The 26,799-nt window shown below is 38.1% G+C and overlaps 2 protein-coding genes across 7 annotated transcripts; both read right to left on the minus strand.

The window, feature by feature from the left end:
- Nucleotides 1-104: 104 nt before the first annotated feature.
- On the minus strand, nt 105-13,469 carry per (period). Of its 6 annotated transcripts, XM_065493330.1 has the most exons (25): nt 13,310-13,468; nt 10,013-10,134; nt 9,324-9,404; nt 8,317-8,489; nt 7,761-7,895; nt 7,597-7,706; nt 7,346-7,541; nt 6,610-6,843; nt 6,374-6,559; nt 5,564-5,718; nt 5,392-5,511; nt 5,139-5,285; nt 4,960-5,078; nt 4,771-4,902; nt 4,347-4,592; nt 3,395-3,729; nt 3,030-3,141; nt 2,776-2,975; nt 2,475-2,716; nt 2,319-2,417; nt 1,642-1,769; nt 1,402-1,531; nt 1,194-1,316; nt 757-981; nt 105-692 (listed from the first exon to the last, which is right to left on the minus strand). In XM_065493330.1, the coding sequence occupies exons 2-25, from the start codon at nt 10,087-10,089 to the stop codon at nt 597-599; spliced, it is 3,801 nt and encodes a 1,266-aa protein (XP_065349402.1). In that variant the 5' UTR covers nt 10,090-10,134; nt 13,310-13,468; the 3' UTR covers nt 105-596. The 6 variants fall into 6 exon arrangements, with proteins under 6 accessions (XP_065349402.1, XP_065349400.1, XP_065349401.1 ...); XM_065493328.1 differs by having other exon boundaries at nt 2,776-2,972; nt 4,960-5,285; XM_065493329.1 differs by having other exon boundaries at nt 1,402-1,510; nt 4,960-5,285.
- Nucleotides 13,470-16,006: 2,537 nt separating this feature from the next.
- On the minus strand, nt 16,007-26,700 carry mfrn (mitoferrin). The gene is made up of 6 exons (XM_065494930.1): nt 26,413-26,700; nt 25,076-25,298; nt 24,962-25,018; nt 23,135-23,472; nt 21,092-21,515; nt 16,007-18,063 (listed from the first exon to the last, which is right to left on the minus strand). Exons 1-5 carry the CDS (start codon nt 26,527-26,529, stop codon nt 21,132-21,134), a joined length of 1,119 nt encoding a protein of 372 aa, XP_065351002.1. The 5' UTR covers nt 26,530-26,700; the 3' UTR covers nt 16,007-18,063; nt 21,092-21,131.
- Between the last annotated feature and the right edge of the window lie 99 nt (nt 26,701-26,799).

Below are 26,799 nucleotides of genomic sequence, written 5' to 3' on the forward strand. Positions count from 1 at the left end.
CAGAAAATGCATCAAATTTCCATCAAAAGTCCATTCCTTAACCAAATTTGGTAAGGAAATATACACAACCATATCTACAGAAAAGATGCAATGAAACGCGGGCCTTTTAGTTTTTGTAACTAAAATTTTTCGGGTTTTTTATTTACGTCGAAAAATATATAATTCTCAGACTCTACGTAATACAAAACGTCGGTTTTTAACCTTAAAAGGGCAGTATACTCTCTTCTCATCAGAGGAACATTTAAAATTAATAAATAAACATATATAATAAACATTTCTTGTGTACGCGGTTAAGTATGCAGTGCGTGTGCAAACCGGAAAAATGTTTTCATTATGAATATATGTTATAATATAGTATATAATAATTAACAATGCGCAGCATCGTTCTTGAAAAATAGTTGATATAATCCTCCGTTCTCGAGACGACTTTGCAGCGCTGAAGGCACCAATACTGATTTGGTCTGTTTGTGTACATTTGCAGTTTGAATTATTATTTTTTTTTTTGTGAGAAAAAACGTTCTTGATTTTTTGTGTGATTGCATAACGAATTGTCGATCCACGCCGATTTGTTGCTGTGAATAGGACTTCAGGCAGTCTCATTGCTCAATCTTCGGTGGAGGTATCGGAGCATTTTCTTCGTAGATCATCACCAGTCTGCTGTACTCGAAACAGCCCTTCTGCTTCTTGGCCACCTGAAAAAATTCAAAATTCATTTTAGGAATGATATTAATTATGTCTTTCGCTGAAATCAAGTACCTTTTGCGGCTTTTTGATCTTGCATATCTTCTCGTTTTGTGCAGTCATTTCATTCTTGATGGCATGCGTGTTGGATCCTTGCGTTTCCTCGCCACTGCTGCTGCTTCCCAGGCTGTTGCTGTCGCAAATCGAGATACATTCCTCCAGGCTCATTTTGGCTGAAAACCCTTCTAGCTCCATGTCAAGATACAGCTGCGACAGCTGCTCATTAACCAGGTTCGGTTGCTGCGTAAGAGAGATCACGTTAATACACGTATTGGGGAATTTCAAGAAACGTGTGTGTAAAAGAATGTCCAATTTATTGTTTAGTGAGCAAGTATTTTGTTCAACACGAAAATAAGCTCTTAACTTCGGATTGAACTGAAGATGCATGCTTTTATGGGACGGAGAAGGTCGCGAGAGCCCCCAAAATATTTTTAGCAACAGCAGTTTCCAACCTGCTGCATGTAATTAAGAGCCTCCAAGTCGGCTGCGAGCACGTCTTCCAACGTCCTGTCCTCGACCTGGTACCTGTACACCAGGTCAGCTGTCACATGCACTTCTTCCAGCCATGGTGGCTCCTGAATAAGAGTCAATTAGAAAAACTATCCAAGGATGCATATAATATTTCAATTTTAATTATTTTTTAAAGGGAAGAGTGCCAACTTTTTTCAGCATTGGCCTAAGGGTTTTTTCCTCTTCGATCGCCTTGTTGCTTTCCCACTGCATATCCTCGCAGTTTCTTTCTACTTCAGCGCTGGGCGAACTCTTCATGCTGGAATCACAGATGGAACAACTAGTGCGACAAAAATTGTTTCATTATTCCAAACGTGAATTTGACTGTGTGTAATTTGATGGCCCTTTAAATTCAATCCAATTAATAGTATTCTATAAAAGGAAATTTACCTGCTGTCATCGCCGTTCACCTCCACGTCCCCTATAAGACTAGACTGTCTGTCAGAACCACTCATGTTGCCTCCCTTCTTTTCATCCTCATCAGTCGAAGTTAATCCAATGGAATGTTGGGAAATGTCCTGCAAAAGAAATTGAGTTACAATCGAAAAAAATCAAATGTTTCTTATTTTGATTGAATTGATTGTTTTTTAAATAGAGGATAATTTTTATTTGCCTGTATCTGAGAATTTTTAGGAAGAAATTTCAAGATAACACACTCTATAGTAATGGAATATATATATATATATATATATATATATATATATATAACATATATATAACAATTTTTTGGATATTTAAAAGCGGCAATAACTATAGATAAATTTCTTCTATGCAAAATTTAATCTTGAATATACTTATAAACCAGAAAAAAAGTGCTGAAAGGGCCAATCGCTTCTCGATCTTGGGGTGAGAAAATATCGCTTAGTTTTTACTTGATAACCGATTTTGGATCTCATCTCAAGTTATTTGATTTTATCTATGCTTTAAGAAAATGAATTTTTGTAAAAAAATCATATTCTCATATTTCAATTTTTTAATTGTTTATTAAATTTAATGATTTTTAATATTTTTAGTGTATTATGATGAGGCTCTCCCTTTCAACCAATTTGAAATATTGTCATTTTTACCAGGCGTAGAGCCGCTCCTCTAACCGAACCTGGCTCCACTTTCATCGACGTTTGCGACGTTGGCGTTCCAATTTTAAAATTCGGATTGGTTCCGCACATCTGGATAAATATATTGCTATATTTCCACTTTGATCATGATTCTCTTAGTTTTCGTACCTCAACGTTCTTGAACTGCCTGGCAGCGTTCTTGTTCAGCGCGTTATTCTTCAGGTTGTTGCTGTTGGCCATGGACAAATTGGACACGTTTTGAGGGCCCATAGAGGAGAGGGAGGAAGGCAGCAAGGTGGGCTGTAGGACCGCCAGGGAGGGGTAGAGCATCGGCGACGGACTGCCGAACAACGACGGTCCCAGCGGCTGGTACAGCATGTTGGATAGGGCAGCTGCGTTCACGTACTGAACTGCAATTTTTATCTCGGTTAGAAATATTTCTTCGCATGCGAGAGTTGAACCCTCTTACTTTGCGGCGCCGGGAAAGGCTGGTGCGACGGAGGAATGATTCTTGGCATCGGGCCGCTCGAGTTTTCATGGGAAGTCATGCCGGTCGGCTGGTGGGGATTTGGTGAAATGTAGTACATCGGAATCACGCTCGCCACAGGAGATGGCATCATCCCAGTTGAGTTCACGACCCTGTTCGTCGGCGCCGGGTTCAAATGGCTGCTAAAGCAGATAAAATTGAAAAAAGGAGAGAGAGATTTTAACTTGATACCATACCTGTACGAGTTGTAAGGTTGAGTGTTGTGCATTGGAGTAAAGGTAACCGAGAAAGGAGGCCACAGGTTGACGTTGGACGGGCCCACATTTTGCCCCTGGCAACGTTTCTCGCCTGAAATATCATATAATTCGGTGTTGTGTAAAAAGTTGGATGTAACTTCTAGCGCGTAAAATTGCTGTTCTTTCGCTATATTAAAATCATATATTATTTTCGTTAAAAAAAAACGTTGAAATTATAATTTTTTGAACCCCTTTTAAAAATAAACCCCTCCTTTGGGCCTGGGGCCCCCTACTTTTTTGGCCCGTGTGAAATTTGTATATTTTCAAGAAAAAAAAATAGGAAATGGTAAGAAATGCTTGCTTACCAGCGTTGGTGTTCTCCTTGCTGGGAGGCACGACGGGAGCTGCCCAGCTGTTGCCGGCGCTGCCCTCGAGGTGCGTGTGCTTGGATGCCTTGTGCGTTTCGCCCTCCCAAGAGTGCGAGACGCTGCGTTTGATGCCGTGGCATGGGTCGAGCAGCTTGATCTCCGGGTGGCCGGGTCCCAAGCCGCCCCCGCCGTCGCCGTCGTTCGCGCCGACTCCGCAGCCAAGAGTGGTACCCTTGCGGCCGTCGCCTTTCTTCAGCTCTAGATTGCTGCTGCTCTTGCATCGCTGCTCGCGATGCTTCTGCACCATGATTTTCTCCATGTCCTCGTTGTGCCTAAGGGCAATTAGCTCGCGAATTATAGTACGAATTAGGCTATTTGCTCGCCAACGCTGTCAAGCAGGTTGCATACCTCTCGCTCGAGTGTGCTCAAAACTTGTGTAGATAAAAAAGGTTTGCAGGATCTGACTAGCATAAAAATTTGACAGAAAATGGCTAAAAAGATACCAAATCCTAAATTTTTAGGCGATTATTACAAAAATGGCATAAACGCCATTTTTTGTTTGTAATTTTTGGCACAAATCCAAGACACAATAAGTGACTTTCTTTCCTTAAATTGATTTTTACTTCTTAAAATTTTAAAATAAACCTTTCAAACTATAAAAAATATAAAGAGTTTGGTGAAAATGAACTTAATTTAGTTCATGCTAAAAAATTATATTTAACAATAGAACACTAAAATTTGGAAAAGCTTTTGCAAAGCAAAAATCTGTAGCAATTTTCGAACACATATTAAACCCTACATTGTTACATTAATTATTGTTGAAAAGTGAATAATCAATTTGCATGAAAGGAGGCAGCATTTGGAATGAAAAACCGGCCACTATTAATATATAATGTTTACAAATAAAAACATTTTACCAAAAACTAAATAAAATAAAATTTCATTGCACCTGTAGAGGAGCTCCATGGTTAAGTGTGGAGTCTTGTAGCTCACAAAGTTTCCCCCGATGGAGATACTAGGACAGGTCACACCTCCTCCACCCCCGTCGTCTGGACCTTTGATGACTCCCCCGGAGCTGATTAGGTGGTGGGTCTGTGCGGTGCTGACAGGAGCTGAGACGATCACCGGTGACAGTTTGGCTACTCGGGGTGACATCCCCTCGTTTGTTCCACTACCGGCGCTGACACCACTCCCGCTGAAATTAAAAAAAACTTATATTTTATTTTACCGCTTTTTTGTATATTTGAAAAAGTGGAATTTTAAATAGAAATTGAAAAAATCTATTTCAAAATATTAAAGGAAGCTAGAATATTTTTCTTTTCTTTTTTATTTTGAATTATCCGAGAATTTTGGTTAAGTTTGAAAGAAAATACTTGGAGCTTGTGTCTGCACCGAGCGTCATATCCTTTCCCTCCTCGTCAGTGCTGACTCCAGAACGCTGCGCGTCCAGTTTCATTTCGCCTGATTCATCGGAGAATGTTGTCTTTGGCTTGCTTTCAAAAAACCTGTCCAATTTATTTTATTAAAAATAAGCCATTCTAAATCAATTAGTGGAAATTCACCTTTGTATGTTCTCATTGTAGTTGAGCTGATTGTAGCTCGGCGGGGTTTCAGTTGAGGACTTACTGTCGTAGTAGTCGTGGTGCGGCGAAATTTCGCCAAGCATAACAGAATCGCGTTCCTGTGCGGCACGAAAATTTTTGTTACTGCTCAGAGTACTGGGCAGGTGGTTGAGACTCACTGAAAAGCTCTGCTCCTCTGGGGGTAAATCAACTTTGAGATCAGGTTTTGAGATTTTCTCGTCCATCAAACTCTCCATGAACGTTGCCAAATCTTTGCAGCGTTTTGAAACTTGCTGTTTGGCTGTTTCTAGCGGCCGTGTAACAGGCTAGAAAATTAATGGAATATGAAATAAATAATAGAATAAGAATATTGTAAAAATAAACGGCACTTACACCTTTTATAATTATTTATTGTGTTTTGAATGAGTTTACCTGATTTAACATGAAAAGTATTTCCTCCTGGATAATTTTACTCTCCTTCACAATTTCCTCCAGCAGCAGCGGTACCTCGTCGTCATTTGACATTTGGAAAACATCAGGGTTGGGAGGGCCCTAAATTCAACACATGTAATTTGTGACTCATTCAAAAATTAGAATTATCTACCTGTAGCACTCGGTTGTGTCCAATCACAAACTCCAACTTCCTGGACCAAGGGTTAATGAAACTGGACCACTCGGTTTTCATCAGGATATATCCACCGTTTTGAGTGCGGAATCTGTACGGTCTGCTCTCAAAGCAGTTTTGCTGCTCTTTCATGACTAAAAATTCGAAACAATATCATCCATTGAATTAATTTTTAGAGACAGAATATCAAAAGGTATTAAATTTAAAACAGCATGAAGTGTTTTTTATAGTGGCAACTGTTCGTGTTTAATTTTACATTAAGCTATTTTGTGTCTCCTAAATTTTCATCCAAAAATCTTGCAGATAGAGTTGTCGATTGTCCCAAAATTGTTTAACAGCCATAAATCAATGAGGGATCGGATGGGCACCACACCATTTCACTCCATCGGGGCGTAAAAACAATCCAACGTTTACTCCATTTTTGCAATTGTGACAAGCAGTAGCTGAGATTTCAGAGGTTTCTCGAGGTGGAAAAATATTGTGTTGCGATCTAATTTCTGAGGAGGATACATTTTTTCTAGGCATTTTATAGGTGCCTATGCCTAACAAAATCCCAAAAAATGTTTTAAGGTAATAGCGGCTGACAATATATTTCCGAAAATACAAAATCGACATTTTCTACGATTTTGGTGTCAACAGCAAAGTTTTTGGGCATGAAAAATTTCATCGTCAAATGCATTTTTTTAATTTAGGAGCAGCAACAGCGCACCCCTCTTTAAAAAATCTGCTCCAGTTAATTTCTCCGTATTGAATTCTAACACAAGCAGTATAATTTATAGTTTTGCTTACTGGTCATGTAGACCTCTTTCAAGTAGTGCATATCTTCAGGGTGGAAGAAATCGAAGACCGAAACGCCGATCATGTCCTGCGGCAGGTAGCCAAAGTGAGGCACAGCCTCGTTGTCCACGTGGATCAGTTCGCCGGACGCCGAGTGGCGCATCAGGAACTTGGGTGAGATTCTCGGCTCGTCGGTAACTACACTCCCAAAGTCAGACAAGCCGGCCTCAACAATCTGTTAAACTCACTTTTGTAGACCGACTGGATGGGCACGGCCGTGATGAGGAGGAAGGTGCCGAAAGGACAAGAAGTGTCCTTGTTGCTGGCGTGAGAGACGCTCTCTGGCTGCAGCTCCTTGAAGGACATGCTCAACCGGAAAGGCTTATAGGTCACCTTCTTCTCGGTGACGCTGTAGCCGCTCGACTTGAGCCCGCGGTACTGCCGTAGACTGCAGAAGAACGAATTTTTGTTCAGGGTGCCACCTGAAAAGCATCGAATTAGTTTCCACATTTTCTCCAATTCTTACAGGCAGAAGAAACTAAAAATTCTGTTAAAAAGTTTGAAATGTTATTCATTTCAGGTTTTAGTCAGTGATGGTTTGCGATAAAATTTTTGATTTGATTTTCAGAAAGATTAGGGATGTAAAAATAAGGGAGTGCAAAATTCCCTTTTTCATGTTATTTTGATATATATCGTTGAAAATTATATCTACATGGCAAGATGTGGAAGATAAATGCCCAAGAGAGGGTTTGCAATTGCATCATAGCAATGTAGCAATGTTACAGCAATTGCAATCTGTTTTAATACTTTTTATACAAACAATGTACCAGTTGATAATGAAAAAAGCAACAGCTATTTGAATAGTAAAATTGTTTTGCTCTACTTGACGTAATCATTATCTACATATAATTGTGACGTGAGCCGTTCCATTTTTAGCTAATATCGGATGGGGAGAGATTTATTAGCATATAAATGAAAGTATACCTTTGCTTCCTATTTGCGGAGCGGCGACCCCTGACGTTATGTGACTAGCAAAAGAGATTCTGTCTTTAGGATGGACAAAATCAATGAAGCTGCGACCGAGCCACATGTCTTTAGGGAACCCGAGCACCTCGGTCAGACTGGCCGTGGTGTACATAACAACGCCATCATGCATTGAAACCACCGCGCAAAACTCGCCCTGAAATAGAAAAATCTGTATACAGATATACCGGTGAAAATGCGAACGTGATTACCTCGTTTTGAGTGTACTGCTCCTCTTGCAGGCAGTGCAAAATCTGCTCTTCATTCTCCCTTAAGGGAGTTTTGTTCGAGCTTACTTGGATTTCACACTCTTCCGGAATAACTGTTTGAAAAAATATAATTTGGGTATTGGTTTTTTCCCAATTTTATAGCTTACCTCCTGGCTGCTCTTTATTCTTTTTCTTCTTGTTGCTGAGGGACTGTGACAGAGCTGCAGCGGCCATTTCCATCGATTTCTTTTCCAGGGGTCCAGTCGAGACTGTCGGCTGGCCTCCTGAGCTCGCTTGTGTACCTTTTTAGTGGAACAAATCGAATTTAAATTAGATTCTGCTAAGAAATTTAATTTGAATAATTAATATAATTTTTATCAAGCACTTTCAGGGGAAAGCTCCTAAATTTCGACGGTTCATAATTCAAGAGTTATCTGCAGCTTATACTGTGGTAACAATTTTGTTTTTGATGGTAAAGTACTGCCGATAAAGCCGAAACCATCGCTGTAGCGCAATATTATTTAACCTTTTCATCTTAAAACTGTATCCATAACCTGAAACTAGTCCGCGCAGAGCTGAGCTACTCGAGTATTTCAATCTCATTAAAATTATCTGCGTAAACGTGTGCATTCATTTATGTTTTCTGTTCTCAAAAAAGTAATATCCAGGTACAAAAATTAGCTCTTATCGTCTTGATTATTTATTTATTTTTATATCTCCTACCTGTTGATCCATCCCCGCAAGAGCTGTTGCAGTTTCCTCCTGAGCCAGAGCTGCTGTTTTCTGCGTTCGGGCTGTTGCCGTTGTTCCCATTCGGCAGTTCTGATTTGGACAGCTTCTTTTTCTTCTCCTTTCTTTTGGTGGCTTGCTGCGGTTGTGTGAAGGGCTGGTCATTGCTTTATATCAAAAAGGTTATTTTTAGCATTCAATTGTTGTTTTAATTAATTTGGCTTCGTTCACAATTCTCGTAAAAAAATTGCATTTCGTCGGATCTGATATTGCTTACTTTAGTGTCCGAAGATGGTTGAGGAGAAATTTTCTGGGAGACCTTAGTTAAAAATATTCTTAATGAAACAACAAACAGCAAATTCAACGATTGGAAAATGAATATTAATATATTTGCGAAAAGATTTGATCATTTTTTATGAAATGATGAAAAGCAATCAAGGGAAAATTATTTCACAGGGCTAATTCTTGCAAATAATATAAAATTGTGATTGCGAACAAAAGACTATACGCGATTAAAGTGAACACGAGCAGGGTGCAACCAAACGCCAGCACGTGTTCCAAACACGAGGCTGTCGAGAAATGTGAATTGTGGCCGTTGAATCGTTTCTGCCCTTCTTAAAAAGCAATTGATTTTAGCATTGCGAATGCTGGGGGTGTTGCAAGCGACGCGCACAATAAATCAATGCTGCGCGTGTATCAAGAATAGATTTTGGACCGGAATTATGTAAAGCGCGACGATGGAGCCGAGGGCTGCTGTGACGAAACAATTAAGGGTTGCAACAGTCCCGAAATAAACCAGAAATTTTACTCGGCGCGCCGCAAACAATGCTTTTCCAGGCTTAAATGCGTTACTCCGTGCATAATGAGACGGCAATGTCAGTTCCATCGCGCGGGTCTAATCACGTTGCGTCACCATTGCCACAATGGCTTCTATTTTTGGCGCACATACGCATTGTTTATTAGGTTAATTATCTGGCAAACAAATTATCATGACAACTTACTTGCTGCCAACTGTGGAAGGGTGGCCGCAATAGCCGCTGGAGCCGCTCGACGTGCTGTGACGCGACTTGCTGCTCCCACTACTGCAGAATTGCAAACACAGATTCGCTTGTTACAAATAGAAATCTGAGAGAATACTAAATTAGGGAAATTTCATATTCATGCATACAAAACGTTGACTCAAACTGCAGAAAATTTTTGTGAACTGCCTTGTAGATCTGTATTTAAAATAGTCACTTCTATATTTCCATTATTAAAAATTAATGCCAGTTTTAACATTGAAAAATGAAAACAAAATAATAAAAAAAAATTAATTAAACATGCTAAATTAGATAATAACCGAATTTCCTAGATTAAAATAAAATTATTCAAATCAAGTGTTGCTGCTAGAGTCGTTTCACAAACTGACCTTTCCACTCTGTTATATAGAGCAATATAACACATTTAAATTATCCCGTTTTGTTGCGGATATATGGTAAATACAAATCTCAAAGGCACAAAGAAAGAAGCGATATAGTAAGTGAGTAACAAGACTGCGCGTATTTCGAATGAATAATATTTTAATATTTGATGCTTAAGAAGACGCACGTCACAGCGATTTTATTAAAATGCAATGCTGACTGCCCGGCGCAGATCAGCAAAAATATTGTGCATTTTCCGTGTTTGCAGTGCGAATATTTCGATTACATACCTCCTTTGTGATCTGCTGTTGCAACTGTTGGAGTAAGCAGAATCAGACACTTTTGTCTTCTCGTCGTTTTCTTCCATTGTGCTTTTTGGATTATATATTCTCTTTGAAGTAATCTCGATCCTCTGAAAAACCAGATACCAATTCTCGTTAATACATTTTTGTCGAAGTAGCACAAAAATAGGTTCATAATATTATATGGAGTGATTTAGAATAAGGGAGTTATTATTGAGTCGTGATTGAGGTCAACAGACAGTTATAAAACTATGTGATAAAAAAAGGAAAAATTGTATAGCTGTTGTATGAATATATGTTATTTTTGTATCAAAAACAAAACCACGCTTTTAGCTGCCTATTTTTAGCAGAAAATGACCAATTATTTTTGTAGTCTCTAAGGAGGGAAAGTTATACTATGCTTTCAAAAACAAAGAAGTCTCCAAAGGTTTATTATCCTCAAAATATATAACACTGAATGGTTTTTTCCTCTACTTTAAGTTTTGAATTGAATATATTATTATGGGGTTAAGTTGCCTTGCTAATCTGCAATAATTATATATAATAACTCATTTAACACCTAAAATTTTAATCAGAATGAAAAATTACCGAGAAACACATTATTTAGGAATTGTATGATTTACACAATAATCCATGTTAAATATGTTTTTTTAGCACTGCGGTCAATACATATGTATATATTATCTTTATATTGGGTTCGAACAGCACTACTTCCAACGTGACTCTCAACTAGCTGCAATGTGCACAGCAGGTCAGTCGAGTTTCAATCTTTTGAAGCCTTCTGCGCACTGTGCGTGATAATTAATAATGCGTGAGACGTGACCACAGACATGTGTCATCCCACTTATGACGACTTCTCCTCTCACTAGACAAGACAGTTGAAACCATCTTGATTAATTCAGTGTTTGCTTATTCTGCATTAACGTCAAGCAAATTGAGGAATTAGCGAAATGTAATTCCGGACATCGTAACAAAAAGCTTGAGAAAATCAGTTTGGAACTCACTACATCACGTTCTCTTTTTTAATTCTTAAATTCAAATATAAATTGGATTGTTAGAGGTCTTATTCACCTGATTTTGGAGCTGATTTAAGTTTGATATTTAAGTTTGATAGTGCACTTTTAATTTTTTTCTACTTTTCGTAACTGACGTACTGACTAGCGTAACTGACGCAGATTGGCCAAATTCACGGCGGCGCTTGGCGGCTGACAAAATTTTAAAAGTGAAGTTAAACAGTGCTTAACGGCCCAAAAATTCGGAGACCAATATTTTCCCTGGCACTTTTTGATTTTTTGACTACTTGACCTGTGGCTGGCGCAGCTTGGCCAAATACACGGCGGCTGACCAAGTGACCCAAAATTTACCTGAGACCACTAATAATCATGGTTCTTGATACCGCAAGAAACTGCATTCTCACTGCAAAAACAACGCGAGGAAGAAGATAATCAAATTAAGTTGGCATTGCCATTGTGATTTAATTGTAGTTTCAAGTTGCAATTATAAAGAACAATCGCAAAATCAGAGCTCTCCTGCATTTTTTCGGACTTTGCTGAAAGGACCGGATGTTTTTGGTCTTATACGCTAGAAACACCGATTAAAAATAAATTTTGTATTCAAATTCATGATCATTTCGAGAAGTACTGATAAGAAAGCGTCTACTTGATACCGCAGCATGTCCAATATTTTTATTTATACTTTGCTGACGAGTGGCAGTGAGTGTGTTCGTAGTTCGTATCATCGGCACGATCAACTGCGCAGTTTCTTATTTTGATCATATATGGATGCTATATCTTTGATGTATTATATAAAGCTAAAGATAAAAAGCAACCGGCAGACAAACAAACTCCTTGGTCTGAATCTGAATTGAAATTGTAAAGTGAAGCTGAATCAGATTTTGCAAGTCACGGTATTGGGACAAATCTTTTTGAGAGAAAATTCAACTCTTCAAAAATGTTATTTGTTTCGATGCTGATGAATCGAGATAGAACCTCTGTCACGTGTCCAATTATAAAACTCGTGTTTAAAATGAAGAAATTGCTATTAATAGGTGTTAATGATTTGTTTACACTTTGTTTCAATTTCCACCGGTCAAAGCACTTTGATAAATTGTAGCAAAATATCAGTTTTTCTAAGCTGGTTGCTAGTAGATTTTGTAAATGTTTAGCCGAAATTATTAGAGCTCATTTTACAAGCGCCCTGCAAACCGAATGCTTGTGTAAGAAAATGTCATGTAGTTTTTTTCTTTTAGTTTTTGTATTATTATCATTCATTTGATGAAGAACAATTTTAGTCAGCTCCTAGCAACGTTGAAATAACATCAATTTTTCTATAAAAAACTTATTCCTCGCGTTTAATATGAATTGCGAACTGAAGAAAATAATTTTTGACTCCGCAAAGATTTGACTTTGATTATAGATCGCTTTACAAAAAATTAAAAGTATATCAATACAAAGCAATCATGTGACTGAAATAGTATTTGAAATAAAGTCACGTTTCGCTCCTTTCATTAAGTAATAAATACCGACCGATAACATACAATGGCGGGTATATAAATTAATTATAATCGGGACGTTTGTGATAGTCTGTGGCATGCGGTGAAAATAAACACGCGCGGGTATTGATGCACCAACGTGACTTCTTTTGTGAAAACGCTGCCAGATTTCGGGTGACGGCGAGCAACAGGAGCATTAACAAAAATGAGGAATAATCATTTTTTTTATATTTCTTTCTATATATTATTTTAAGTTTTGCAATAATGACAATATTTTGGTCATATAATAAAGACAAAGTGAAAATGTGTAATTAATACCGGCTTTATAACTATAGAATTTGATATTGCTCTCTTATTATGTGGTTGGATAATTAATCAATTACCTTGTTTGCGCGGAGGGAAACTATTTTGCAATAATTGCATAACAGCGCGTCTGCAGAAAATGCTCAGTGAGAATAAGAATGTGTCTATTTAACTCTGCCCTTGCGGATAAATAAATAAAAAATGAGAAACACTGTTCACAAGCCCCCTCTATGTCTCTTAAAAATATTTAAAAATATACTGTAAAATAAAAACTCAATAATTTTTCTTCACGGTGCAAAAAAAAACAGCGCACGTGCACTCGCAGACTTCTGCGTCGCAATATTCAATAACAGTGCCAGCAGGACCACCTCCGGCGCTGTGTAAATTTCGTCACACACCAAAACACAAAATAATCTCCGCAGATAAACACGGGTGCAGCACGCACGTACAGCGTTTACTGTCCGAGTGTACAAAATAAAAGCAAATCTTACCTTGCCACGGCAAAGACCCTGAAAGTCAGTCTCCCTGAAGACGAGAACGAAAATGAGATGTGGCTGCACCAGCAGGCGTTCAGTCGTCCTTTCGGTTCTGCGAGTGCACGATAGCCGACTACTGCCTGTGCCAGCGCGGTCGCCGGTCCAAGTCACGTAGCGAAACACGTGAGATGGTCACGGCGGAGCAGCATACCCCGCAGGCGGCGAGGGGCCTGCCCGCGGCGCGTGCGCCTTCCGCAGCCCCCGCGACACTCAACGCGGCGGAATAAAATCATAATTGTGCCGACAAAGGACGGTCACACGTGCCTCCCCCCGACTGTGTGATATATTTTATGTGAAAGACCGCCACCGCGCTATCCTCCGATAATTCATCCAATTTTACCGTGGGTGTACTCTCTGCACTGCTTCCACACAGCACAACTTTGATTATTTTAGAAGTATAGAAATATACCAGGTTAAGGCAAAACGCAGCACTCACTCATCATCTATATATGATATGACGTTTCATAGGTGGCAGGCGGCTATATGTACAATATGACTGTACTTATTAACGGGAAATTGGTTTGGGAAGTCATGACAATGCGTCAATTGAGGCACCAAATCAGCACGAGTCGTGCAACAATTAAAAACTTGAACTAGATCGTCAAGTTCCCCTCCGCTGTTATGAAGCCTCCTGAACACCTGCGTAAAAACGTGCAAAACATCTTACGCTTCGACCGACCGGTGCAGCAAAAATATACAACATTTTTATCTCAGTAATAATAATAAGTTTTGCTCTTGAAACCTCTTATGGTCCTAGAAAGCGTCAATGATATAATGCCAAAAGTTTTAAACAGCATTATATTTACTACTCAAGTGTTCAATGAGAAAAATACTCGTGCCTGAAATCATATTTTTAAAATAGTTTTTTTATTTAGGACTCAGGACAAATAAAGGGTAAGGCAATATTAGATCAAGGAATTTTTTGTGGTAATTTTTTTATTTAACGAATTTTTAGATTTTAACTTTTAGATCCGTTTATTTATTTTTTTGCAAATACGCACGGTCATTTGCCGGCAAATACTGGCAAACGTTATAATAGTCCACGATTCTCAATCGATATATTATAAATGAATAAAAACATAATTTTACTTTTTGAATTGACCTATACCAAATCGTCCTGGTCGCGGCAGAATTGCTCACAACTTATGTAACGATAAAATAAACTCGAATTTCCCTGTTGCAAGAAAAGGGACCCATCGATTTGACATTTAAAAATGGATTGTTTGATGAGCGATGCGCATTTTTTCCGCGACCGGGACGGAAAATCTGTAACAAATAACTTTATACTAGCCCTGAAAATTTGATTTTTGGCAAACCAACATAAAAATAATATGGATAATATGATTTCAATTTTAAAATACATTTATTTAGTTAACATGAATATTTAACTACGATTGATTTTTGTATTGCTTTGTGTTCATTTTACATATTATAAATACAATTTCATCGCTCATTCTCAAATTCATTCTCAAATCAGAAAATTTCATCACTCGACAAAATTGACCATGACCATACTTTCATTGAATTAACTTGAATGAATATTCAATATTCTTCACAGCCAACTTAAGTTGATTATACATTCGAGGCAATTCCAGAATAAAATGCAAACAAAAAATTGATTTAATTGGCATGACAATATTTGTTAAAAAATCCATTTAATATCCAGACCCTAATCATCTATCTATTTATTTTACTAGAACATTAAGAAAAAAATAACTGTATTGGTTTTCCTTACTTCCCACACTAAATCTAATTTGTATAATTATTTATTAGTATTTCACACTGCATCTCAATGCATGCAGGGATCCAAGAGGAAGGAGATCGCTATCCCCAGGCGACCACCATATAATTACATGATGTTTTATTATTGAATAGGCATTTTTGAAGTTTGAGCAAAACAACTTTGTTCGAACAGTATTACCTATTACTTAATTATTATCAAATTGATAAAATTAAATGATCAGAAGCCAGCAATGCTAACAAAATAATATTTAACTATTCAAATATCAAGCTCATTTTAGTTCTTATAAGACCAAGTTAATAAATATATTGAAAGGAAAAATCTTGAAATGGTTGTACTTCTGCACGGAATTAATTAAAAGAATTAGCAATGTCAGATTTTTAAGGAGAAAAAAAATGCCACGGAGTGCCCAATTTTTTACTTTGTTATTCTAAATAGTTAGAAATGTAGAACGATCGATAAATATTGAAGAATCTTAATTGTGATCAGTTTCATCTTTTTTTTAAAAAAATTTCTTGATTTTTTCAATTTTAAGATTAAATGCACGCAGCATTACTGGGCCGGCGTATTGGTATTGGTGATTCTTAATATGACTTAAATTATATTTAGACTCACTCAAGATATCCATTTCGGTTTATAGTCACTCTCCAGGAGCTGCAGACGCAGACCTTTTCATAATTCGTGTAGCAATTCCATGTTATATTTGAAGCCACTAAACTAGGAACTTTTTTAAGTGCAGATATTTTGAAATTTCAACTAAATGATGGTATATTTTTATCACAATATGAAATTGCGATTAGAATTTATTTTCAAACTCAAAGTTATTCAGTGAATTTTAATTAATTGGCATTGCAGAAAGTTGAGTTCAGGCACGTAGCTAAAAGGTAGAAGGTTGAAATAATACAATCATATTATTAACTAATTACCTTTCACTTTTATCAACTACAAAGGTCATTTATGTAATATGTACATCACGGGACTTTGCAGAACTATTGATTCTTTGATGACAATAATATTGTTTTTTGTTGCAATAACTCTAAAAATTACTCTGTAACAAAAAAAGAAGGCTCCATTTTTTACTTTCTTTTAAAAAATAGCATCAACATTATTTCTCTCAATTCAATAATTGTCTCGGCAGTTACAAAGTACGTTTTTGTATGTTCTCTGGCGATTTCGCAGGGTTAGAAAGATTTTCCTCAAAACGCAGGTAAAATTCCAGACGAAACATATATTTTTGGAAAAGCCGATCAACAGGCCCCTCGATAGACCATATTACTTCCTTTAAAAGTGAATATGAGCTAGCTATAGTTTATGATACAGCATTTCACAGCCAGAGCCAGTCATCAGAGGAGCCGAATTAATTTCCCGACTCCGCCTCAACCGGAGTCAAAAACTAATTTACCCACCAACAAAGTGGCCACCAAGTTTTCGTTATTGGACCCTAGAAAGTTTCGCACCTATACGACTATTTTACTGCAAAATCTCTAAATATAACATTAAAAGGGCTACAACGTGAAAGGAAAAACTTTCGAGAGCGGCCAAGATGAAGAAAATTGGTGGTCATTCCGTATCATTTTTTTAACATCGATTTAACCACTATTCAACAGTGTAGTGCTTCTTGAGAAAACAGTTGTGACATTGGATGTGGGTTGTCGTAAGGGCAAGTTATAAGTTCTTGGAGGGGTGCTGACCCAAATTTTGTCCAGCAACCTATTTGTAATCAGCACTTGAAAGATTCTATTCGGTCTGGTGCGTCCAAATTGCAGACCTCCAGCAAAAGATTTGAATTTGTAAGTGCTTGTCGTGCTCATAACAACTCGATGAGAAAGCTCAGACCTTCCAGTGTTCGCAAAATGCCGGCTTTTTCCGGAAAATAACATGAGTCGTTAAAACCGATTTAAAACGGTTATAGCCGGCAAATTCCATATATTATGCATAAAATGATTGTTTACATAGGACACGTTTTCCACGTTCCAGAACTCAAGGACCACTGTTTCCTGGGTACTAGCTCGGTGCCCCATCTGAAAAATTCTAACGGTGGCGTTAACTTGGGCTGTGGGGGGAAATTTTCCACAATATTGTGGCACATTTTTTAAAAAATATTTTAGCTGTCCCTAGGACACTTATTAAGCTTTAAATTGTGCTCTCCTAAAAAATTTACAAGTGCTAAAATTTAAATGAACGCCAAATTCAGATTCCCCGTAAAATTGTACCCCAGAAAACCTGTTTGCAAGATTTAATTTTACCATTTGACGGGAAAAATCCGGAAAAAGCCAGCTGAAACATGCCGGAAAATTCCGAAACCAGCCTGGCTGAAACTTGGAACACTGAGACCTTCATTCCAGGTGGATTAACTAAACAGAACCTGCATACTTCGATCTGAGGCATTTCCACCACATCGCACACAGTGCCACATGCTTTGATTTTTACAACAGACGTACTAAATTATATTTTTATGTAGTTTGAGTGCGACTTGTGTTTATTTTGATACTATACATATGGCAGAGATTTTCTCTTGTACAGATACCAAAACAAAAAATTTGTGGTATCTAAAATGCGGCAAATTAAATAAAGCGTGTGGCTAGAAAATGTGAAATAAAATGAAAATGTTCTTTTGCCTTCTTTGATGTTCGAGTTGTTCCTCAATAATTAACTGCAAAAGGTATCGCTTTCGTCATGTGAAAGCCACTTATTCAAAACGAACGCTATTGCAGTATTCATGAGTGACGTCAGAAATGCTAAATTTGTAGTGGCACGACAACAGGTGTTTATCATCCAGCTAAAGTGCCGATCGCAATTAATTTTGCTATATTTGAAGCAACTGGGATTTGCAGATGGTTTGAAATGAGATTAAGACTTCAGGAGAACAAGTGGGGGGTGGAAAGGACTCTCTTCGCCACCGCCGAGCACCCTTGCTTGCTTTGTCGTTTCTTGAAAAATGACTGTCATATCGTTCCACACGGATTTCCTGCAAAATAAAAATGTCACGATGTAAAAATCAGGCGATTTTTAATGCAAAAAGGTTCAATGCAACTTATTTCCTTTAAAGACCGTCTTTGACGAAATTTCTGAGCACGCCAGTCGATTCTTGAGGGTCGAATTAGGTAAAGTGGATATTTGTTCCGACCAAAAAGTCAAGACACTTAAAAATGTATACACTATGTTTCTTTTCATTTATGTTTTTATAATTATTTCTTTTTGTTTGATATAATTTGTAAATATGCGGGCAGGACTGAAGGAGCTTCACTTTTGTATCGTTGTATATAAACTAATAAATATAACTTAACTTAAAAGCGCGACGTGCGTAACACAAGTATAGCTCTTTTCAACCGCCAAAACAATATGACCCTCAAGAATGATTGTGTACTCAAAAACATCGTCCAAGACAGTCTTTAACTCCAATAAGCAGTTGGGCAGAGCTGCAATGAGCAATAATCAAAAGGGGACCTTGCTAAAATAAAAATTCAAATTTGGCCAATTATATCTCCGAAATTTAAAGCACTCGACCACATTTTCGTGGAAAATTTCGATTCCTCTCATCGAGATCTATCCAAACGAGAATGACACTTTTTGGAGCAATTTTGATTTAAAATAAATTGATGTAAATTTTCACCATTTAAAAACATGGTATCTTTGAAGCCACTTTTTTTAAAAAAAATGCTTTTTACTAAGATCAGTTCTGGCTTTAACTTAATCAGTATAATAGGGATTAGACTGATAGGGAACCATTATGAAGTGGATTTTCAGAGGTTTTGCAGCATCAATCCTCTTTAATATTGTTTTAGTCAGACCCATATATTGATCCCGGAGTTTAGATATTCTGGTGACGCGTCCGATTAGAATTGGCAAACAAACAAAACAGATACTTGTTCACGAGACTTGCTCGCCACATTTTTCATCTTCTATGCTTCAATTATTTTATTTGGGAGGTTCTGTGAAAACAGTCAACAAACAAGAAACGTGACTAGCACGAGTGTCTTGAAATGGAGACAAACAAACAAGAGCGCTTGAATTTTCGTCGAGGCAAGTGATATTTGAATAAGTTTGTATTGAACCAGTCAAGTTAAATAAAAGATGCAACCGATGATTGCTTTGTTTTCGTCGACCTCAGTTGTATTTTTGCATATTCCAGCGTAGGCTAAGTCTAGCTTTTCAAAAATGTAATCTACCTCAGCAGACTGAGAATGGAAGAGCGAGTTTTTTTCCGGATTATCAGCTGAAAGATGGCTTCCTAGCACGTTCCACGAATTTTGGTCACGAGGCTACTGTGTTTACGTAACTGAAAACGCGCATAAAATGCTAACACAATTTTAACTTTTTTGTAACACGAAAACTATGCCACTTAACATAAACGTGGCATGGAAAAATGGTTGAGCAGAAAATTGTTTTATACCAATTTAAAGTAGAAATGAATACAAAAGGATACCCATGCATCTGCGTTTTAAGACTTCAAAATTCAGAATGACACACGTTTTGAATCAACACGTTTCTGTATATTAATGTTTTTTAAGTTTTTTCGCCGCAATTTGGTAATATAAAGCATGAACTGAATCAATTATTAGTCATAGGTAATAGTTGGATGTTTCAAACGGAGCATACAGGTTCTGACTCAATCTCAAATTCATTAAGATTTCGCCATGCATGCCAAAAACATAGCTTGCATTTTTCTGGAATGAGTGAAAGATTTCTTAAAACGATTTCAAGGCGTTGACAGAGCATTTAAATGTGAGAATCTGAATAAATATATAATGCTAGAAAAAATTCCGCCAGTTTGTCAAATAGCCTACCTAATTTTTAGTGTAGAAAGAACGATTTGGCGGATTATCTCGGATAATCAACCAGAAGCTAACACTAACGTAAGTTTAAGATAAAAGTGGTAAGCAACTTATTTCATTTTAATTGATTGATCTAATTTAGCCAAAAGCTATTATATTTAAACTGTTAAGCATAAATATTGAATTCTTACATCATTAAATCACCATAAAGAATCATGTATCACAAATTGGTATTACTAATATTAAACGTTAGATTTCTATTTGTTAACCTAAATTGACTCATTAAGGCAAAATGTGACAAATGATTAATACATTACTAGAGTTCTCAACCATTTTGCTGAAGATCAAAATAGCCAGCAGAACTGTCAAGTTCTTTTGGCAAGTAATAGGATTAGCAACCGTCAAAAGGGTGCATGGAGTTTTTGCTTCTTGAATTTTCATGTTTATTTGGAACTTTTACAACGATTACTCATTTATGATTCTCTGCAGCTAATAATTTGGCATTAATTTAGTTTTGAAGGTACATTACTTCTCGTGGAGATTGCGGGTCTGAAACAGCCGCTGTACAGTACGACAGCGTACTGTTATAATTTTTCTTCTAATAGCTAATCATCCTGAAAAAATCCACGCATAGCTTGGCCATTTGTAAATTAAAATTTCAAGGAAAAAGCTAGTTGAAGGTTTTTTGTGCTTTTTATCCCTGTCCGAGGAACGGGAAGGGCGCGCACTGTGCTAGCATGAATGCTGAAACCCGGGTCCCATTAACACCGCGAACGGTTAACATGGGCGCACCAGGCCGCACAGGGACTCAGCCCACTGAAGGGCTACTTGCCTCTGCAGTCCGCACCAAGGACTTTTTAAACGTTAGAAATTTGTCCCATGTTGCCAAATCACGCATGCTGGAAAGGTGCAAATGCAAACCAGCAAGTAGCGAGTTTGCCTAGAGCAATATAGTCGGCAGGGAGGCTTTCCAGGCGGTCACCCATCCATCTACCGACTACACGCAGAACTGATGTGTCCAGCATGCTATACCCTAGACAAAAGCGTTTTATGAACAGCTCACAAAAATTTGTTTTGAAAATACTTTTTAATTTCTCAAAGGTTTGAAAATGTAAAGCAGCAAAGGCCTTTTTTCAAACATCACCTCTTACTCAATAAAATGATCATAGTTTTCTTCCTCTAATTTTCAATCTCTAAATTAATGCAGTAAATAATAGTAACCTTTCAACTATGTGGCAGAAGCAGTTGTTGAGATGGTCAGCTACGATCGCGGCATCTTTGTGGTGATGCCCTCGAGCAGGGCAGAGTTGTGCATGTCACGGTGCGAGGAATGGTGGACTGCGTTGAAAGCGAGCGCCGGCAAGGTGGAAAGCGGCGCCACCGGCTGGGCCGGTGGATGCGCAGGGATGATTCTCGGCGGAAGCTCCCGCATTTGGGGCGCCTCGTCCCTCGCCGCTGGGCCACTGGTGGTGTTGACCACGTCCAGGGACGGCAGCAGTGAGCTCGCCTCCACGCGCATGTTCGAGTTCAAGCAGTACTTGAAGAATTCGTACGTTGACCAGCAGATAGCGGTCGACGGCATCTGGTAAAGCACGCGCGCCCGCAGGCCCTTGAAGAAGCCACCCAGACCGTTCAGGTTGTATATCTGAGGATTTGATGACAATTTAATGTTAATGATCTGTTCAAACCAAAAGATGTGATTTTTGGGTTGTTCAAATATATTGTAAGAGATTTTTTCGCTGGCAGAGCAAAAGGTGGGATTCTTAGGATACAACATTTTAGTTTTTGGCGAAATTTTTGAAATATTATTGAATTCCAGGAGTAAAGAGATATCACCCGCGGAACACATTTAATTTGATGGATTTTGAAAGTTATGAAGTTTCGAAGGTTGGATATCTTTAAGGGAAATTTTTCAACATGAAATTGTGAAGCCGATTTTCATTCAAATGTATTGATATTTTATAGACAGACTCTACTTGACAAGACGAATCTTTCGGTGGGTCATTTTGATTTTCCGTGGATTTTAGAGTTTTCCAAAGAGCTTAGAATTCAAGATTAAGCTTTACATATTTGTGAGCTGACTACTAGATCATTTAGCTCCATATTTATACCCTTACAAAGCCAGAAAAGTACTCTCATGTTAAATTTCAATTTTTTTCCAAAACGTCAAAAATGACCACCCAATTGATTTGTCCCATTATAAAGTTTCTACAAACCAAATTTCAGATAAATTGAGCAAAAACTGTACAGAAAAGTAGAGCCTGAGGGGCTGAAACAGTGGCTGTCCAATACAAGAGCGTTTATCCCTTCAAATTTCCAACCACTCCTTCTCAGTAAATCCATGCACTGTAAAGCTATTAACAAATTTTAGAAAATATCATTAACTCATGAATATAAAAACCTTGTAGCTTGAGTGACAATTAAAATAACCAGTTACTTACATCTTGTATTGACACTTAAATTCTCACCTACAATTTACATTTTTTTAAATGGTGTGAAAAAATAAAGACAAAAAATTTCAATCAAACTGCCGAAATTTGTGAGGCAATTACCTTACTCCAATTTCTAAACAAATAATTAGTTCCATGAGTTAATTCTGAATAAATATCAAATGAAAAGGCTTCTCACTGTAAGCTAAAAGATTGTATTTATGCTAAGGCGATGTGCCAAACTGTATGTCTCATCTGAGCACTGATGTAATACGAAATGCAGATTCAGAAAATAACGTTCAGCATATCAAGACATCACATTGTGTATGTTTAGCAATCGGATCTACTTGTGCACCAAGTGAACGCATATCAAGAGTCAAGATCTGAAGGTCATGGAGCACCTATTTTTGACTGGTGCATGTGAGGGACTAAGTAAAGCTTCAGCTTAAAAGATTGATAATTGGTTAAATTTGGTCTCTAAAAATAGATCGCACGCGAACCCAGGCAGCTGATTTCAAATAGACCTGCCAACTTTCTGAGCAACCACGTGAGGGATAAAAATGTTGTTAGCTCATTGAAAATTAATGTTTGCGCTGGGAAATTCAGTTTTCAAAGCATATATATTGGGGTGTTTGCTTTAAAACAATTAATAGGGCTCAAAAATATTAACTATTATATATATATAGCATAGCATCTGGGATAACTTTTAAATGTCAAATATATGAAAATAAGTTAAATTGAATTAAAATTTAACCAGTTTCCGACGTGCTGGAATATCAAGTGTCCGCCGAGGCCTAGAAATTATTTAGAATTTGATTTCATTCTCCTGTATTACCGTTCTGGCGGCGTTGAACAAGCCGGAGACGGCCGATTCTTGCGTGTTGAGCAGCGTTTTGCAAACGTCAAGTGGCGTAGTTACCGCTGCGGCAACGGCACCTGCAACGGCGCCGCTGAACATGTGCGCCTTGGGGTTGTACCGGCCGTCCGTGTTGATGTGCTTCTGCATCAGCTCGTAGGTCATGAAGTGGATGCTCTGGAAGGGCACATTCATTGTCAGCTGGGTTCCGTACGAGCGGTAAAAGGCGCCGGCTCCCTCCGCCTGGTACACTTTCCGAACGCACTCTATGCATGATTTGTATGGGCTGCCGTACATTTGCAATCGCTGTTTCACAACTACAACACAAATCATTAGATTAATTAAAAGATGAGAAGGATGGATTCTAATTGTAAAAGTTAGAAGTTAAATGATAACCTTATACACACCTAAAATGCAAAATAATTGTCATCAATATATAACTGATTAAGTTGACATGAGCATATAAACGAATTTCCAAAATAAAGTTAGCCTAAAACTCGTAGCTATAGACTTCATGTTTCTTAAATGAATATCGTTTAAAAAAACTATAGGGTTTGCACCATAGTCTGTCTGGTATTTTCGACTGCTGTTTTTGTGTTGAAAAAATAAACAAGAATGTGTCAGGTAGTGAACAATTGTTTGGCAGGGATCAACAGATATGGCTGAAATTTTGGTGGCAAGTTGTTTTATGTCTGGAGACTCTAAAATGACTCTTTGTAGATTGTTACAGTTAGTATTTATGGGAGGTATTAGGACAAACCCGAGCAAAAATAAATGGTGTTTTGAAAAATTCGATTGTCCGGCCTTTAGTCAAACCCTGACCATCGCAATGTCTAAAATCGATAAAAATGGCCATTATTTTTCATTGGTAGGAATAAACCCTTATCGTTTAAAGATGAGAGAAGAATTATAAATGAGCCACATTGAATTTCATAGGGGTCAAGCAACATTTAAGGTGAGGTCAGTTGAAGCACTACAAAATTTGTATGTCGATCCCAAACTAGGCAAATCCTTTTATTGACATAAACCTGCATTGAAAAATAGATAAGAGTTGAGCATGAAGCACTAAATGCTTTTACTTTTCAATCCACTATTTTACTGTTAAAGATAAGAATTTTTAGCTGAGTTGATCTTTCGTCAGTTGGTGTTTTCTTAGCACAAATATTTTCATTACGCCCTTGAATTACCAATTTAACTTCGTGATAACCTTTCGACCTTTCTCAAACATGTCAAGAGCATCCGACTGGCAACAACAGTTAAACCGGTCACTTGGATAATTGCGAGATTTAAACTGCAGTCAAGTCAGTTGATACGTCAGTCGAGTGTGCGGCAAACCACAATGATTGACCGCCGAGAGGAAAATTAATATATGTATAAGCCATCGCAACAAAGTTTGCATGGCACCGCCTATCTAGAGGACGCCTTCAGACGCATCAACTGATTTTGAGTTGGAAAACAATCTCCACTGCGTAGTTGGTGCGTCACTCTTTTAATTGTGTGGGAGCAGGCCATTGCAATGTTTTTACTTTGCATTGACTGGCACCAAAACGTTGTGCTGTGGACACAAAATCGATAATGACCCACATTCAACACGCACACCCCCAGTTTGGCGTCGAAAATTGTGACTTTTAGTGCAAAACAGTGCTGAACCGGGCATGAGGAAATTTCAACCAGATCTATCGAACAGAAAATCTGCGATTTCACAAAACAATCTAATAATTTGTTTTAAAACGGCAAAAAAACGACAATGCTAGAAAAAAACGAAAGATAAAATATTGAAGAAAAACAAACAGTGTTCATAAATACCTTCCGCTGGATTCATAACACCGTCATGTAAAAGAGCAGCCATCGCGCCCGCAACGCCTGTCAAAGCCAGGTCAAGTGTTTACACATCAGCATAAAAAAAATGAAATTTTTCACCTGGAGCAAAATCCGACGCACTAGGAACTAACCGGGTTAATTTTTCTTTTGAGTATTCGTAGCAGGAGAAGTAGAGTGCGTGTGCGGGGCCCGCCCCGACGACCAACGCGCTCATTCCTCGACAAGGCCTCAGAATACCCTCCTGGCGCACCATTTGGGATAGTGTGTCGTAGATGCCCCTGGTTGCCGGGCCGCCGAAATTATTCAAACTCTGCATCCTCGTCTGTAAACATAAAATTGCCGACGTAAATAAAAGAATCGATTTTCTTAACTGACCTTGGCGCATATTTATGTCAATGACCTCACAGCACGAAAGAAAGTGAATTGAAGCATTAAAATACCGTTGATCTGATGGACTCGTTATTGTTTTGACGACTTTAAAAGCAAATATTGTTCTTTCGTATATTACTTGATCATTACTTTGACGTAAGAAGAAATTATATTATTTGGTTAAATTTAAATTGTTTAGTGTCTAATTTATTTAATAAACCGCTGGCTTTTATTCATATTTAATGCGGAGAAATGTTTAAAATTTATTTTAACGTTTAAAAATTGTAGCTTTCAAATTTAGGTAGGCGCTGAAATTTACGCAACTTATATAATAGGAAAGCTTGCAACATAGAAGTAATTTTTAAGACCAAAAATTGGTGAAGTGGTTTTTTGTCAAGATAATGATAGCGCCAACACCTTGAATGTAAGTCAGTGAATCGTTTGTGATCTATCCTCTGTGGAGATAAGCACGGCACTGATAAAGCACAACGTGGAGATTTAAAAAGTCACTCCCTTCAATTCAATAAACTTGCAAAATCGTTTATAATTCTAAAAAAAAATCACTCAAATATTATTGTTTGATTGCAGACTGAAAAATTAAATTATAAATTCAATTGCAGTGCAAGCGTAACAAGCAAAATAACAATTAAATATTTCCTCCAGCACTCAGGTCGTAGGTCAAAGCCCTTTAAGACGAAAGGTTGTAACTATCAGCTTTGGTCATTCAGTATGGGCAAATGGAATGTTGCCACTACACGTGCGTATTATTACGTAACTCTTAGGAGACAATTTTAAAAGAAGAGTAAATATAATCAATAAAACTACTATCTCGTCCGCGTAAATCATGAATTCAACCGTGTAAATTCCGCGAGAAAAGCAGGTCAAATCGAGATGGAACCGGACTAGAGCTCAAGCAAAAACCAGTCCAGCTGCGCTTTCTGTTAAGCGGGAAGCCACCCCGTCATCCCCCGGCTTTGGGCAAACCGAGGTCAAGGTCTGGATAGCAACCCACAGTTGGCCAGTTGCCAAATCCAGCGCTCGGGTAGCCGGGCCCTGACAGAACGCACCTTGACCGAGTCAAGAGGGTACATGACGCAGTGCTCCATGATTCCAGCGATGGCTCCCGCACTCATGTTGGTCACCACATTGTTGGTTGGCAGTTTTTCGTAGTCGTCAGGATTCATGTCGGAGTCGGCTAGTCGGCACGCGGTGATTTCAACTTCCAACCCTTCGCTCTTGGCAACTGGTGCCCGCGCCACTTTGACTGATGGTCGCGGCTGTTTTCCTTCTGGCTCAGCGATCTAGGACAGAATTGCAGGTGAAACTGTCCTCAAACTCGCCATGATAGCAAAGTGATAGGGGCGTGGTTCTCATGCACTTCGATTGTTTTTGCATCCGGCCGGCGCCAATTTGTTGTGGAAGGGAATCCATTCAAAAACAACCAAAAATATGAA

This window comes from Cloeon dipterum, chromosome X (assembly GCF_949628265.1).
Source record: "Cloeon dipterum chromosome X, ieCloDipt1.1, whole genome shotgun sequence".
NCBI classification, from domain to species: domain Eukaryota; kingdom Metazoa; phylum Arthropoda; class Insecta; order Ephemeroptera; family Baetidae; genus Cloeon; species Cloeon dipterum.

Coding starts and splice junctions, on each gene's coding strand:
- per (XM_065493327.1), bottom strand. CDS start 10,089: ATGGAAGAAAACGACGAGAAGACAAAAGTGTCTGATTCTGCTTACTCC. Junction 7,707..7,760: donor GAATAAAGAGCAGCCAGGAG/GTAAGCTATAAA, acceptor TTTTTCAAACAG/TTATTCCGGAAGAGTGTGAA. Junction 2,976..3,029: donor CAACCTTACAACTCGTACAG/GTATGGTATCAA, acceptor TATCTGCTTTAG/CAGCCATTTGAACCCGGCGC.
- mfrn (XM_065494930.1), bottom strand. CDS start 26,529: ATGAATCCTGACGACTACGAAAAACTGCCAACCAACAATGTGGTGACC. Junction 25,019..25,075: donor TGCGTCGGATTTTGCTCCAG/GTGAAAAATTTC, acceptor TGGCTTTGACAG/GCGTTGCGGGCGCGATGGCT. Junction 23,473..24,961: donor TGTTATGAATCCAGCGGAAG/GTATTTATGAAC, acceptor TTTGTGTTGTAG/TTGTGAAACAGCGATTGCAA.